This window comes from Tiliqua scincoides, chromosome 2, assembly GCF_035046505.1.
Source record: "Tiliqua scincoides isolate rTilSci1 chromosome 2, rTilSci1.hap2, whole genome shotgun sequence".
NCBI lineage: Eukaryota > Metazoa > Chordata > Lepidosauria > Squamata > Scincidae > Tiliqua > Tiliqua scincoides.
In genome coordinates, this window is record NC_089822.1 from 117,348,002 (window position 1) to 117,360,926 (window position 12,925).

The window sequence follows — 12,925 nt, forward strand, 5'->3', positions numbered from 1 at the left end:
ATAAAACTATGCATCTATAAAAATGAAATAAAAAAGCAGAAAATCTGTAATTAAAGCCTAGAGACAAAGGGATGGATTGGTCCATATTTTTCCTCCTGAATCCACCTTACACAATAACCGTTAGGCACACAAACATCTTGGCCCCTCCCTTCATTTGTCCCTAACTCTGGGGACAAGCCACCCCCTTACACATTCTGCTAGGTTAACAATTAGGAAGATGCTTAAGGACAAGATGGTGGGAGGTGTCAGGATATTCATGTACTATGAGTATGTACAATTGTCAATGCATGGGGTTGGTTTGGGAGGAAAAATATTGTCCAAACCAGCACACTGGGCAAAAGTGAGAGGCCAGTTGAGGTTAGTCATAAATAATCCTCCAGCTGTGCTCAGCAGAAAGCAGTAAAACTGGCAGGACCTTGCATTCAAGGTATGTTTAACATCAAAAAGGACCTTTCTTGCAAGGAAACATTATAGACATATCTTGACCCTAGAAAAGGACATTGCTGAATAACACTACATTAAAAGTTATGCATGGAACCTCCATTTTAGTTCCGCTTCCAGTTAATTGAAAGCAATGCCATAGAAGCCTTCCATGGCTTTAGCATGGAAGCACTTTCTCACACGGACTTCATGTTAGCAGGAGACCAACTCAGTGTAACACATGCAGGGTATTTTGAAATCAAGTTAATAAAAGTAGGAGCTACAATCTAGGGACAAAGAATATGCTTCACATATCCAGCAAAATTACAGGAGCTACTGAATGAAGTTTCTAGTGGTTGAAAAGCAAGTCCCTGCGCTTTGTCCCAGGACAAGCACAAGTAGAATAAATTGGGGGGGGGGGGCGGAAATTATGCCAGATGTTGAAGAGCTATTGATTAATAGCCCAATTCTATCCTTTCCCCCCTGCTGATGCAGGCATGCCAAGGAGGCTTGCTCTGCATCCTGTAAAAGGGGGGGAAAAATATTTTCCCTTACCTTCCCATAAGCTTCCTTCTCACCACTTTGTCTCCTTAGACCTGCACCAGCTCTTTAGTTGGAGCAAGTCCAAGGAGAGAAAGGGGGTGTACTGGCTGCCATGGGAGGGGATAGCATCCGGTGCAAGTTGCCTGCACCAGGTGTCCCTCTCCTCCATCACACCCTCCCCCTCCCTGTCCCACCCTCCCTCACCCCACCTTTGTTAGCAGACTCTCCATTTCCCACTGCCGCATTGTGTGGTTGCCGTGGTCTCTCCAACAGTGGGCCAGTAACACGTGGCTGTGCGTGCTGCTGCAAAACTGTTTACTATGGCCGTAAAGCATGCCCTGCCTCTGGAATGCTAGTTCTGGCAGTGCGGAGGGGGGGAAAGGATTGAGTCGTAACTTGGACAAGTTGCAGAATATTGTTCTCCTCGGCACAGAATCCCATCCCCCACAAAGTACACATGGCAACCCGTACAACATACATGTGCCCCTTTGGGAGGGCTGCAGGAATCCCTGACCCCACCTCTGCACTCAATAGAGAAGTAAATCCTTACCGTCCATCCCCAGTGGATAAAAGTCATTTGGGTGTGGAAGCTACACATGAAGATAACGAAAATGACAATGGTGTAAACCAACATGCTGATGGACAGCCCCATGTAGCCACGTGCCCACGAGGCCCCAAAGCAGATCAAGATGATGATGCATGCCACCTGGGAGGGAGAAGAGAAAGGCCCATCAGAGTTGGGACTGATAAAAGACATCAGGTATATACAGTACAGCAAACTTTAAAAAACAAAACCAAACACATTCCATGTTGAAGGTTGGAATTGGAAAGCAGGGTTTTATGTCAGACAAGATTGCCCTATCTTGTTACGTGTACTCCTAAGATTTCGACTATATGTGGCTAAGGCATGACTTCAATTTTGCATGCTGCATATTAGATTTAACTACCAACCATGGTTTGTCACTTCCCAGTGATATTATAGCCTGCTCTAGGAAGCCACAGCATACCCCCTGGCTGCTCTTAGCAATATTCATGCAGGCAGTTTACTCCTTCCCACAGCACCCACTACTTAATCTTAGGACCCAATCCTATCCACCTTTCCAGCACTGATGCAGCTGGAATGCAGCCTCAAGGTAGTGGTGTCAAAATGGGGAGGCAGGTGCGGGCCCCAGGTGCCCAGCTGCAGGGGGTGACATCGTTAGTGACCAAAATTGCTAAAATTGCAGTTATTAGGAATAACACCATCATGTTATGTACCATTCAATGCGTAATTTACAGCTGAATGTAATGAAACCAGAGTGAAATATTGCAATTCTATTAAAAGTTATGGCCCAAAAACCAGAAAACAAAAATATGACTGTCTTATATAACAAAAAGTAGATTTCCTTAACTCAGGGGTCTCCAAACATTTTGGCCAGAGGGCCACATCAAATATCTGGCACGGTGTTGAGGGCTGGAAAAAAAATTTAAATATAAAATTTATAAATTAGAGATCGAACTTAGATGAGTGAATACATGAATGAATGGGCTCATTCATTCAACCTCTCTGGCCCTCACAACACCCTCCGGACACAATCAGAGCATGGTTCTGGTTATGTTCAGTTTAGTGGGCCAGAGGCTTTCACGGAACAAGAGCTTGGCCGCAGGCCAAAAAGAGGCTTGTTGCGGGCTGCATCTGGCCCCCAGGCCGGGGTTTGGAGACCCCTGCCTTAACTCAAAACAGAACAATTATTCAAAAAGCCAATGAGATGTTATTATGACATAACATGGAACCAATAAGTTCCATGTTAAGTCAGATAGAGGTTAAAAGAGAAGATGTTTCAGACCTCATTGATAAATTAAAGATCAATAAGTCACCGGGCCCTGATGGCATCCACCCAAGGGTTATTAAGGAATTGAAGAATGAAGTTGCAGATCTCTTGACTAAGGTATGCAACTTGTCCCTCAAAACGGCCACGGTGCCAGAAGATTGGAGGATAGCAAATGTCACGCCTATTTTTAAAAAGGGAAAGAGGGGGGACCCGGGAAACTATAGGCCGGTCAGCCTAACATCCATACCGGGTAAGATGGTGGAATGCCTCATCAAAGATAGGATCTCAAAACACATAGACGAACAGGCCTTGCTGAGGGAGAGTCAGCATGGCTTCTGTAAGGGTAAGTCTTGCCTCACAAACCTTATAGAATTCTTTGAAAAGGTCAACAGGCATGTGGATGCGGGAGAACCCGTGGACATTATATATCTGGACTTTCAGAAGGCGTTTGACACGGTCCCTCACGAAAGGCTACTGAAAAAACTCCATAGTCAGGGAATTAGAGGACAGGTCCTCTCGTGGATTGAGAACTGTTTGGAGGCCAGGAAGCAGAGAGTGGGTGTCAATGGGCAATTTTCACAATGGAGAGAGGTGAAAAGCGGTGTGCCCCAAGGATCTGTCCTGGGACCGGTGCTTTTCAACCTCTTCATAAGTGACCTGGAGACAGGGTTGAGCAGTGAAGTGGCTAAGTTTGCAGATGACACCAAACATTTCCGAGTGGTAAAGACCAGAAGTGATTGTGAGGAGCTCCAGAAGGATCTCTCCAGACTGGCAGAATGGGCAGCAAAATGGCAGATGCGCTTCAATGTCAGTAAGTGTAAAGTCATGCACATTGGGGCAAAAAATCAAAACTTTAGATATAGGCTGATGGGTTCTGAGCTGTCTGTGACAGATCAGGAGAGAGATCTTGGGGTGGTGGTGGACAGGTCGATGAAAGTGTCGACCCAATGTGCGGCGGCAGTGAAGAAGGCCAATTCTATGCTTGGGATCATTAGGAAGGGTATTGAGAACAAAACGGCTAGTATTATAATGCCGTTGTACAAATCTATGGTAAGGCCACACCTGGAGTATTGTGTCCAGTTCTGGTCGCCGCATCTCAAAAAAGACATAGTGGAAATGGAAAAGGTGCAAAAGAGAGCGACTAAGATGATTACGGGGCTGGGGCACCTTCCTTATGAGGAAAGGCTACGGCGTTTGGGCCTCTTCAGCCTAGAAAAGAGACACTTGAGGGGGGACATGATTGAGACATACAAAATTATGCAGGGGATGGACAGAGTGGATAGGGAGATGCTCTTTACACTCTCACATAATACCAGAACCAGGGGACATCCACTAAAATTGAGTGTTGGGTGGGTTAGGACAGGCAAAAGAAAATATTTCTTTACTCAGTGCGTGGTCGGTCTGTGGAACTCCTTGCCACAGGATGTGGTGCTGGCGTCTAGCCTAGACGCCTTTAAAAGAGGACTGGACGAGTTTCTGGAGGAAAAATCCATTATGGGGTACAAGCCATGATGTGTATGCGCAACCTCCTGATTTTAGGAATGGGTTAAGTCAGAATGCCAGATGTAGGGGAGGGCACCAGGATGAGGTCTCTTGTTATCTGGTGTGCTCCCTGGGGCATTTGGTGGGCCGCTGTGAGATACAGGAAGCTGGACTAGATGGGCCTATGGCCTGATCCAGTGGGGCTGTTCTTATGTTCAATAAGGTGTTAATAAAGTGACACCCTGGGAGGGGGGTGACACCACTAGTGATCTAAATTGTGGAAATTAAGGTTTTTAGGAATAATACCATTATGTTATACACCATTAGATGTGTAATATACAGCAGAATGCAATGAAACAAACTGCATCGAAATATCTGTGTTCTATCAAAAGCTATAACTAAATAACCAGAAAAGGAAACAAAATGGCCTTATGTCACAAAAAGTGGATTTTCTTAAATCAAAACTGACCAATGAGCCTGCGTGTTATGAGAGCTAACAAGGTATGATTATGACACAGCATGGAACCAATAAGATGTTATCATGAGTTAGCTCCCTTTTCCATGTATCAGAGCTAATACTCAGATTCCTATTCGGTTGTGAGTGTCATTGAGGGTGCAATCCTAACCCCTTATGTCAGTACTTTCTAGCACTGGCATAGCGGTACTAATGGGATATGTGCTGCATCCTGCAGTTGGGTGTCACTCACAAAGTCCTCCTAAAAGTAAGGCAATGTTTGTTCCCTTACCTCAGAGATGCATTATGTCAGTGCTGGAAAGCACTGACACAAGGGGTTAGGATTGCGACCTAAGTTGGCTACAGTTTTTTGTTGGTTACTGATGTACTGTTCTATAGTAAAATAAATATATGGGGGGGGGGGATTGACACCATGAGTTACCTGACTGGGGGACACCAACCCTAATGATGCCACTGGTGGGAAGGTTGGGTGTTGTTGGTCACTGGCTTAGGTGACTTTTAAAGTGGATTCTAAACATTCATGGTAGACTATAGTCTATCAGTGATTATTAACCATGATGGCTACATTGAACCTCCAGATGCAATGGCAGTATGTCACTGAGACAGGGATGGATCCAGTGTTTGTGTTTGGAAGGGGCATGAACACTCTTAAATCCAGAGCCCAGGTAATCCCAGGTGGGTAGACCTGGGCTCCCAGTTGAACTTTGGCCTCTGTGGTTGAGGTTTGCTGGGTGGGTAGACCTGGGCTGCCATCTGGATTTGGAGCCCAGATCTACCTGCTGGATAGACCTGAGCCCCCATTCTGACTGCCCTCTGGAGCCATCTCTTCCAGGTTGGTATACCTAAGCCATCTCTTCCAGGTTGGTATACCTAATACCAGGTTGGATGAACTTTGGCTTCTGTGGCTGAGGAGGGCTGGGAGGATAGACCTGGGGTCCCGCTTGGACTTGAAACGCATATTAATTTTGTTGTTGTTGGGGGGGAGAGTGTCACAAATTTATGGGCGCCGGATGTCAATGATCTATCTAAGCCAGTGCCTCAAAGTTAGGGAACAAACATTCCCTTACCTTGAGGAGATCTCCATGACTACTCCCCCCACCGCAGGATGCAGCGCTTGCCCCATTGGCACAGCTGCATCAGCATGGGAATGTTGGTTAGGACTGCACCCTTCGCCCCTGTTCCTTAGAGAGCTGATCACTTACTGAGTTATGCAACCTCTCACAGATAATCAAGAACCATGCACATAGGCAGCAAAAAGATGGAACCCGGAAACTGGCTATTACACACATACACCCAGGCATGCACACTGGCAGCAAGATGTTATGTGCTTCAACAGAAATATTCTGTTCAGGACCCTTTTAACGTGTTTAGGACTTGCAGTGGGAGAGGGAAAGAGCTTCTGAAGAAGGGAAAAAGAGATCCCCTTTTCATGTGTGTGGGAAAGAAATTTTCCCAGCCCATACTCTGCCTGCCCTAACCTGAGGTATCATTTTCCCTTCCCAAACTCGCCATATAAAGGAAGAAGGGCAAATTTAGCATCCCAACCTTATTCTCCTCACCCCCCTTTGCAGGATACTTACTATAAGCTGCTAAGACGCTGTCTCAAGCAAGCCAATTCCCATCTTTCCCCTTCAGCCAACCCCCTCAACATTCCATGACTCAACTACCCTCAGTCTTCCATAAGTCCTGGAAGCTCACAGGCCATGTCAGGCTGTTCTGTTTTGTTTGTAAATGGTTTTCAATTTACCACCACAGACACTCGACTATAAATTGATCAGATATGCCAAGGCCAGGTTATGAACCAAAAATCATGGAATTTTCTATGACCCTCCGATAAGTTGGGCATTGAACTTAGGGAGGTGCCTGACTACGTATAATTTTGTTTGATTTCATCTGAGGCCAGATCCTGAAAAATAACCTAACAATAATTGTTACCTAAGAACTGTATAGTCTCTAATTTATTAAAAATAAAGCAAAAAATAATAAGATACATTTTTATTCATTAACTTTTTAAATTCTGGTCTTCATGACGTTTTTATAAACACTATCGGAGTAGGTGCACTGAAAACAACATACCAGTAGAACCATTAAACAAATCGTTCTTTAAGATGCCTGGTGTGTTAAGTCACAGGCTCCACATATAAAATACAACTTCTAACACATAACTGGGAGTGTGCAATTCAATTCACAACAGAGACAAGCAACAAGGACTGAGCGTGAGCAAGCACAGCTACACATAGTTGCAACCCAATTTACTCAGAAGTAGACTCATTGCTTTCCAGGGGTGTTATTCTTAAGTAATGGTGCACTGAACTGTAGCCTTGGACTTTGTTTCAGATGGAAATGAGGATGACATCCTGGGGTTTTAAAAACCAGACCTCTGCCAGACATTTGCAAAATGGTGCAAAATGCAAAATTTGCAAAATGGTACAAAATGTTTTGCAGAATGCTTGCAAAGCATTTGCAAAATGGCGCAGAAGAGTTGGGTGTGATCCTACCAAAGAGAACGAGGCTTGCTTGATTTAAATGAAACCTTAAGCCCTGGCTTACAGTGATTTACACTCGATTTATTGGCAGAAATTTCTTGTCTTATAGGCAAGTATCTATGGTAATTTAACACACACCTATTTTCAGTGAGACTGCCATCCCAAGTATGCCAAAGCCACCACCTTACCTTTAGGTGACCCTATTGATACTTCTAATCAGCTGGCATTCTAATCCTCTTTTATTATAGCAGACTGAGGCCCCAATCCTATCCAACTTTCCAGCACCTCTGCAACCACAACACAGCCCCAAAGTAAGGGAACAAATGTTCCTATACCTTGAGGTGGCCTCTGTGACTGCCTCCCCACCACAAGATGCAGTGCATACCCCATTGGCACAGCAGCACCGGCACTGGAAAATTGGATACGATTGGGCCCTCTCAGATGGTTGGGTGGCAACTGGCTTGGAACCAAAATGGAGCCACCCAACAAATAAGGTCATTGGTTTTGATGTAATAGTGGGCTACTCAGGAGTATATAAGTGCGTAAGTTCAAACAACATTTTAAAAACCCAGTCCAATGAAAACTGAACATATTCAGTGCCCTCCAAAAGACATGGCATGTTGAAAGGGTCTGTGAGAAGATGCAATATTTTGTTGCAGGTCTCACTTGTTCTCTCCAATATGGAGCTTGGGCATGATGGAAAGACAACTGTAGCAAAACATGCAAAGTACTGTACAGATACAACTGCATAAGGGAAGGGACCCAAGCTGTTCCAACACTGAGTAGCAGGGAATGAGCTGAAGGACACAGAATGCAGCCAATGAGCTGAAGCCTAGCAAGTCCAGGGATGGTACATCACCTTGAAGGGTGACTGTCTGGAAGCCCATGTATGCTTACATCTTTCAGCTCCTCTCTTCATTCAACATGCAAGGGCCAAAATAGAACAATTCAGATAGCTCTGAAACCCAAATCAAAGAGCTTCTTTTTTTTAATTTTTTTTATTTTCCAAAAACAACTACAAACAAAAACACACAACACAAAAACCATCACTACACCAAAAAACAACAACAAAGGGTGCAGGAAATCATACATCACCATCGTATATCACTAAAACTGATAAATCATTACATATCTTGATCAATTTCCTCTTCTAAATTTACCTCTCAACATCGTTTTTCATCCATATGTCATATCATATCAAATATAATATATATGTAACACAATCATCTAAATGCCCTATCATATATTTCTAAAACTTCATTTTCAATCAAGCATAAAAGGGTTTTTTCCATTACTCAATTTGTATCGGCCTTCGTTATCGATCCAAAATTTCCGAAAGTCTGTCCATCTCCACCACATTCATCACTTTCTCTATCAGTTTTCATTGGTATTTTAAAATCCTTCCAATATCTAACATATAAAATCCTTGCTACAATTAAAATCATTATAAGTAGGTATACATCGTTTTCTTTATCTATAATATCTAAAATATAATAAAATTTGCTACTCTAGTATGTTTCTTATTATCCTTCCAGATCTGTTCCCATTGATCTATTGTGATATTTTGGTCTATATTTTGCGCCCATTTTATCACGCATTATTTTACTATTTCTTCTTGCATCTCAAAATCCAATAATCCATCTTGTAATGCATATATTTCTTTTGATCTCAATCTTTCTTTAACATAAATGGCAACAGCTCTTTTTTTCCATCTGAAGCCACAAAAACATCTCCTAATTTTTTATTCACCAACAATGCCCTATTCATTAGTCATCATTAGTTTCTTTTTACTAGTCTTCCTCTCTTTTCGTCTTTTTCTTGTTGCTATTGGTGAGCGCCTCTTACTCGCTCCTCTAGGCTCTTCCCTCTCTGATTCATCTGTTGTTTCTAAGTCATCTGATTTCTTTTCATCTGACTCCATTTCTGGTCTATATTCTTCTAATTCTTTTCTTCTCGATTTCTTTTCCTCCCTTTCTTCCTTTCTTATCTCGTCTTTCATCACTGTACTCAAGAAGTTTTCTGCTTTCATTGTTGAATTTATATTATATCTCTGTGTCTGATACTGAAAAAACAACCCTTCTGGAGAAAACTATCTGTATGGTATTTGCTTTTCTCTTAAAAATTTTGTCAGGTTTTCATATTCATTTCTCTTTTTCCTCACTCTCCATGGAACGTGTCTCAAAATGTTGACTGTTACCATCCACTGTCCATTCCTTTTCCTGTGAGGCCTTCAGTAATTTATCTCTGTAAAAGGTTCTGATGAATTTCACATGGATTTCTCTTGGTAATTTGTGTTTTCTCAGATAAAAAGTGCTCACTCTTCTCACTGAGTCCAATTCTTTAGATATCTCCTCCATCAGTGTATCAATCCATTCTGATATTAATCTGACAATCTGTCGCAACGTATCTTCTCCTTTCTCTTCTGGTATATTTTGTATCCTCACCACTTGGGCTGCACTATCCATCTGAATTTCCATTAACGTTGTCTCTGCATCATGCTGATTTTCTTCTATCTCCGATATTTTAGCTTGATCTTTTCTTATCTTTTTTCCCAATCTCTCAATCTTTTGTTTATTTGCTTCTGATGTAATTTTCACCTCCATCAGTTGTCCACTAAGTTCATCTAATCGTCTGGTTAAAGCATCCACACTAACTTGAGTTTGTACAGATTGGTTTGTTAGTTGCTGTACCATTGCCAACTGTTTTTCTATGTTGTCTTGCACAGTCTGTTTCCAGTCTTTCCCTTTCGGTTCCTCTTGTGCTAATTTTCCAAGTCCCATCTCAGACGCTGGTGAGCCTCGAACTTTCACTGTTTTACCCGCCATCTTCGTTCCTCCTTCCTGTAAAGCTCAAATATCTGTTATCAAACAAATCACTTTAACTTTCTCTTTCAATTATCTATACATCACATCACATCACATCAACAATCAATCCTCTAGTCCAGGGGTGTCCAAACTTTTTGGCAAGTGGGCCGCATAATCTCTCTGACACTGTGTTGGGGGCTGGGGAAAAAAGTATTAATTTACATTTCAAATTTGAATAAATTTACATAAGTGAATATATTAGAGATGGAACTTATATGAATGAATGAAGGTCTTGCAATAGCTCAAGGCCTATAAAAGGCCTTGCACAAAGCAAGGCCAGCCTTTCCTTCACTGCCACTGCTGCATCACAGACATGAAACAGCAAGCAGTGGAGGGAGCCCTCATCCCTCCACTCAGCAGCTCACACGAGAGGTTGAACAGATGCTGAGAGCAGTTGCAACAGACCAGCGTGGGCTCCAGCAAGTCTCTGGAGGGCCAGAGTCTCATTGGAGACTGAGGGCTCCCTGCGGGCCAGATTGGGAGTCCCAGAAGGCCACAAGTGGCCCCCGGGCCGGGGTTCAGGCACCCCTGCTCTAGTTACTCATCAACAATAACAGAAAAAATTATAAAGTCAAGTAAAACCTTCTGCTTGCAATGTTCTTTAAGACCACTAGATGTCATAAGAACATAAGAACAGCCCCACTGGATCAGGCCATAGGCCCATCTAGTCCAGCTTCCTGTATCTCACAGCGGCCCACCAAATGCCCCAGGGAGCACACCAGATAAATAAGTGTATTAAACAAGTGTCCTCAGTGTATTATCTTCCTTGCTTCAATTACAAACACAAATCTAGTTCTTGCAATGTCTTTTAAAATCCACTAGATGTCACTAGATGTCACTAGATGTCACTGGTGCACTGTTGTTTTATTTATATTTCTCTTATCTTGTTTATACTTGTAGCCTTAGCTACAAACATCCAACCACTCCTTCAGGCACTCCCAAATGATAGTAACAAACCAAGGCAATAAATGCTCCAATTCACAAACTTTTCAGGGACAGTTAATTTGTAATCCACTGAAATTCAAAGTTGTAAAGCTGTAGTTATATTTTCATATATCCATAACAAACTTGGTAAATCTCTTCTACGATTTCTCCTCACACCAATAAACAGCTGGGGGGAAACCTCTCCCTTCCTCCTCTTCTCACGGCAAGAAAACAAATTGGGCAATCAAATTACTCAGTCCATGCCAGGCATACACAAACGGAATAACACTTACTTAAGTCTTTCAACATCTTTCCCTGCAGGGGCCTTCAGCTTGGTTCAAAATGAATTCTTCACCATTGCTGCCAAGATGGCGAAATCTCCTGGGAAAGCCCCCCTGGCCGGGCTTTATCTCCTTAGGAATCATGCCATCACATGGAGGAGTTTGTCTCTCCTGACAAACAATCCTCAGATCTCCTCATATTCGCAATTTTTGGGAAAAAACAGAGTGGCTTTCAAGAGCTCGAGAAAGACACGTCTGCTCAGCTGCTGGCTGGCCCCTCCCCCCATCAAAGAGCTTCTTAATGTACCATATGCCAGTGGCTAATGCAACTTACTTGCATTTTAAGCAACTTTCAGGACAGTCCTATATATATTATTGAGAAGCAAGCTCCACTAACTCAGTGCGACCTACTCCCAGGGATGGCTCACAATGACTTGGACTCAAGTAAAAAAAAGTGTTTTTTGCGAACTAGTACAGACTTGAGTTACACGTGTCTTTTGAACCTGGAACTGACTCGTTACTTTTCTCAAAAACAAGTCTGGACTAGTCAACTCACATTTCAGAACTCGAGTCTATCAACCCAATAGCCCAGTTAGCTGTGTGACTGTGTGTTTGCTTAGCTTTTTTTTTGCCGCTTCTGCGGCAACCAGAAAAACTTTGTGGGCGATCCAGGAGCCACATTCAAAGTGGTATGAGCAACAGACTTGATGAGAGGAGGGTGGGTTGGTTCCAGGAGGCAGAGGCTGGGGGGAGGGAAGGAGGGAGGAAGGCTGCATGAGGCTGGGGAGAGAAACCAGAAAAAGGCGGGGACAGCCAGGACATGCGATTTCTCAAAAAGCTCAGGTGACTCAGACTCAAGTCATAAAAATGCGTGATTTTGGCTGAGTCAGCAACTCTGACGAGCGAGCAGCAGGGAGTTCTAGTTGGGAGGCAAGAAAGGGTTAATGAAATGGGCAGGAGGGAGGAGGCAGGAGTGAGCTCTTTCCCCCCCATCTCTTATAGGAAAGAAGGAATGGATAATCATTGGACAAAGAATCTGCAATCTCATATTTCCATTGGATCAGGGAGGGCAGGAGGAGGAGCCCAAGGAGTTTCTTGCCTTACAATTGGCTGCAAAAGTCCAGGGAGGCAGGAGAAAACTCTTTTGCCCATAAAGTTTGCCCAGAAACCTTATGGTTTCTTCTTGGATCTGTTGTTACTTGGGGGAGCAAGCCCCACCTGCTGCAGTGGAATTACTTCTGAGTAGAGCTGCAAGGATCAGATTGTCCTGGTAAGCCTCTCAGCAGCTGCTTGTGATCCTCCTCCCTCTCGCTGCTTCTGTCCCAGCTGCCTCTCCATCCCTCTCACACCATCCCCATTTACAGATGGGTGGGGAAATCAGGGGAGTGTTCAAAGAGCACTCCAATACACACACTTCCTGGCAGCAGCCTCGTTTTTTCTGCAGCTAGCTTTTTAAAGGGGGGGGGGCGACTCGACTTGAGTCCATTAGAGTCACTAAAGGCTGATTTGAAGACTTGAAAAGTGCCCATGTTAGGACTCTTTTTTGAGTCGAGTCACAGGGGGTGGTGACTCAGCAACTTGACTCAAGTCAAGCCCTTCTGGGTTTTCCCAACACTGTAAAAAATACTCCGACTCGAGT

The 12,925-nt window shown here is 43.6% G+C and overlaps 1 protein-coding gene across 1 annotated transcript in view; it reads right to left on the minus strand.

The window, feature by feature from the left end:
• PLP2 (proteolipid protein 2) overlaps positions 1-12,925 on the minus strand; it is a 35,678-nt gene that overhangs the window by 5,461 nt on the left and 17,292 nt on the right. Inside the window, exon 2 of the mRNA XM_066614942.1 lies at positions 1,514-1,669. Within this exon, the coding sequence (XP_066471039.1) occupies positions 1,514-1,669 (156 nt within the window). The remainder of the gene's footprint in view (positions 1-1,513; positions 1,670-12,925) is intronic.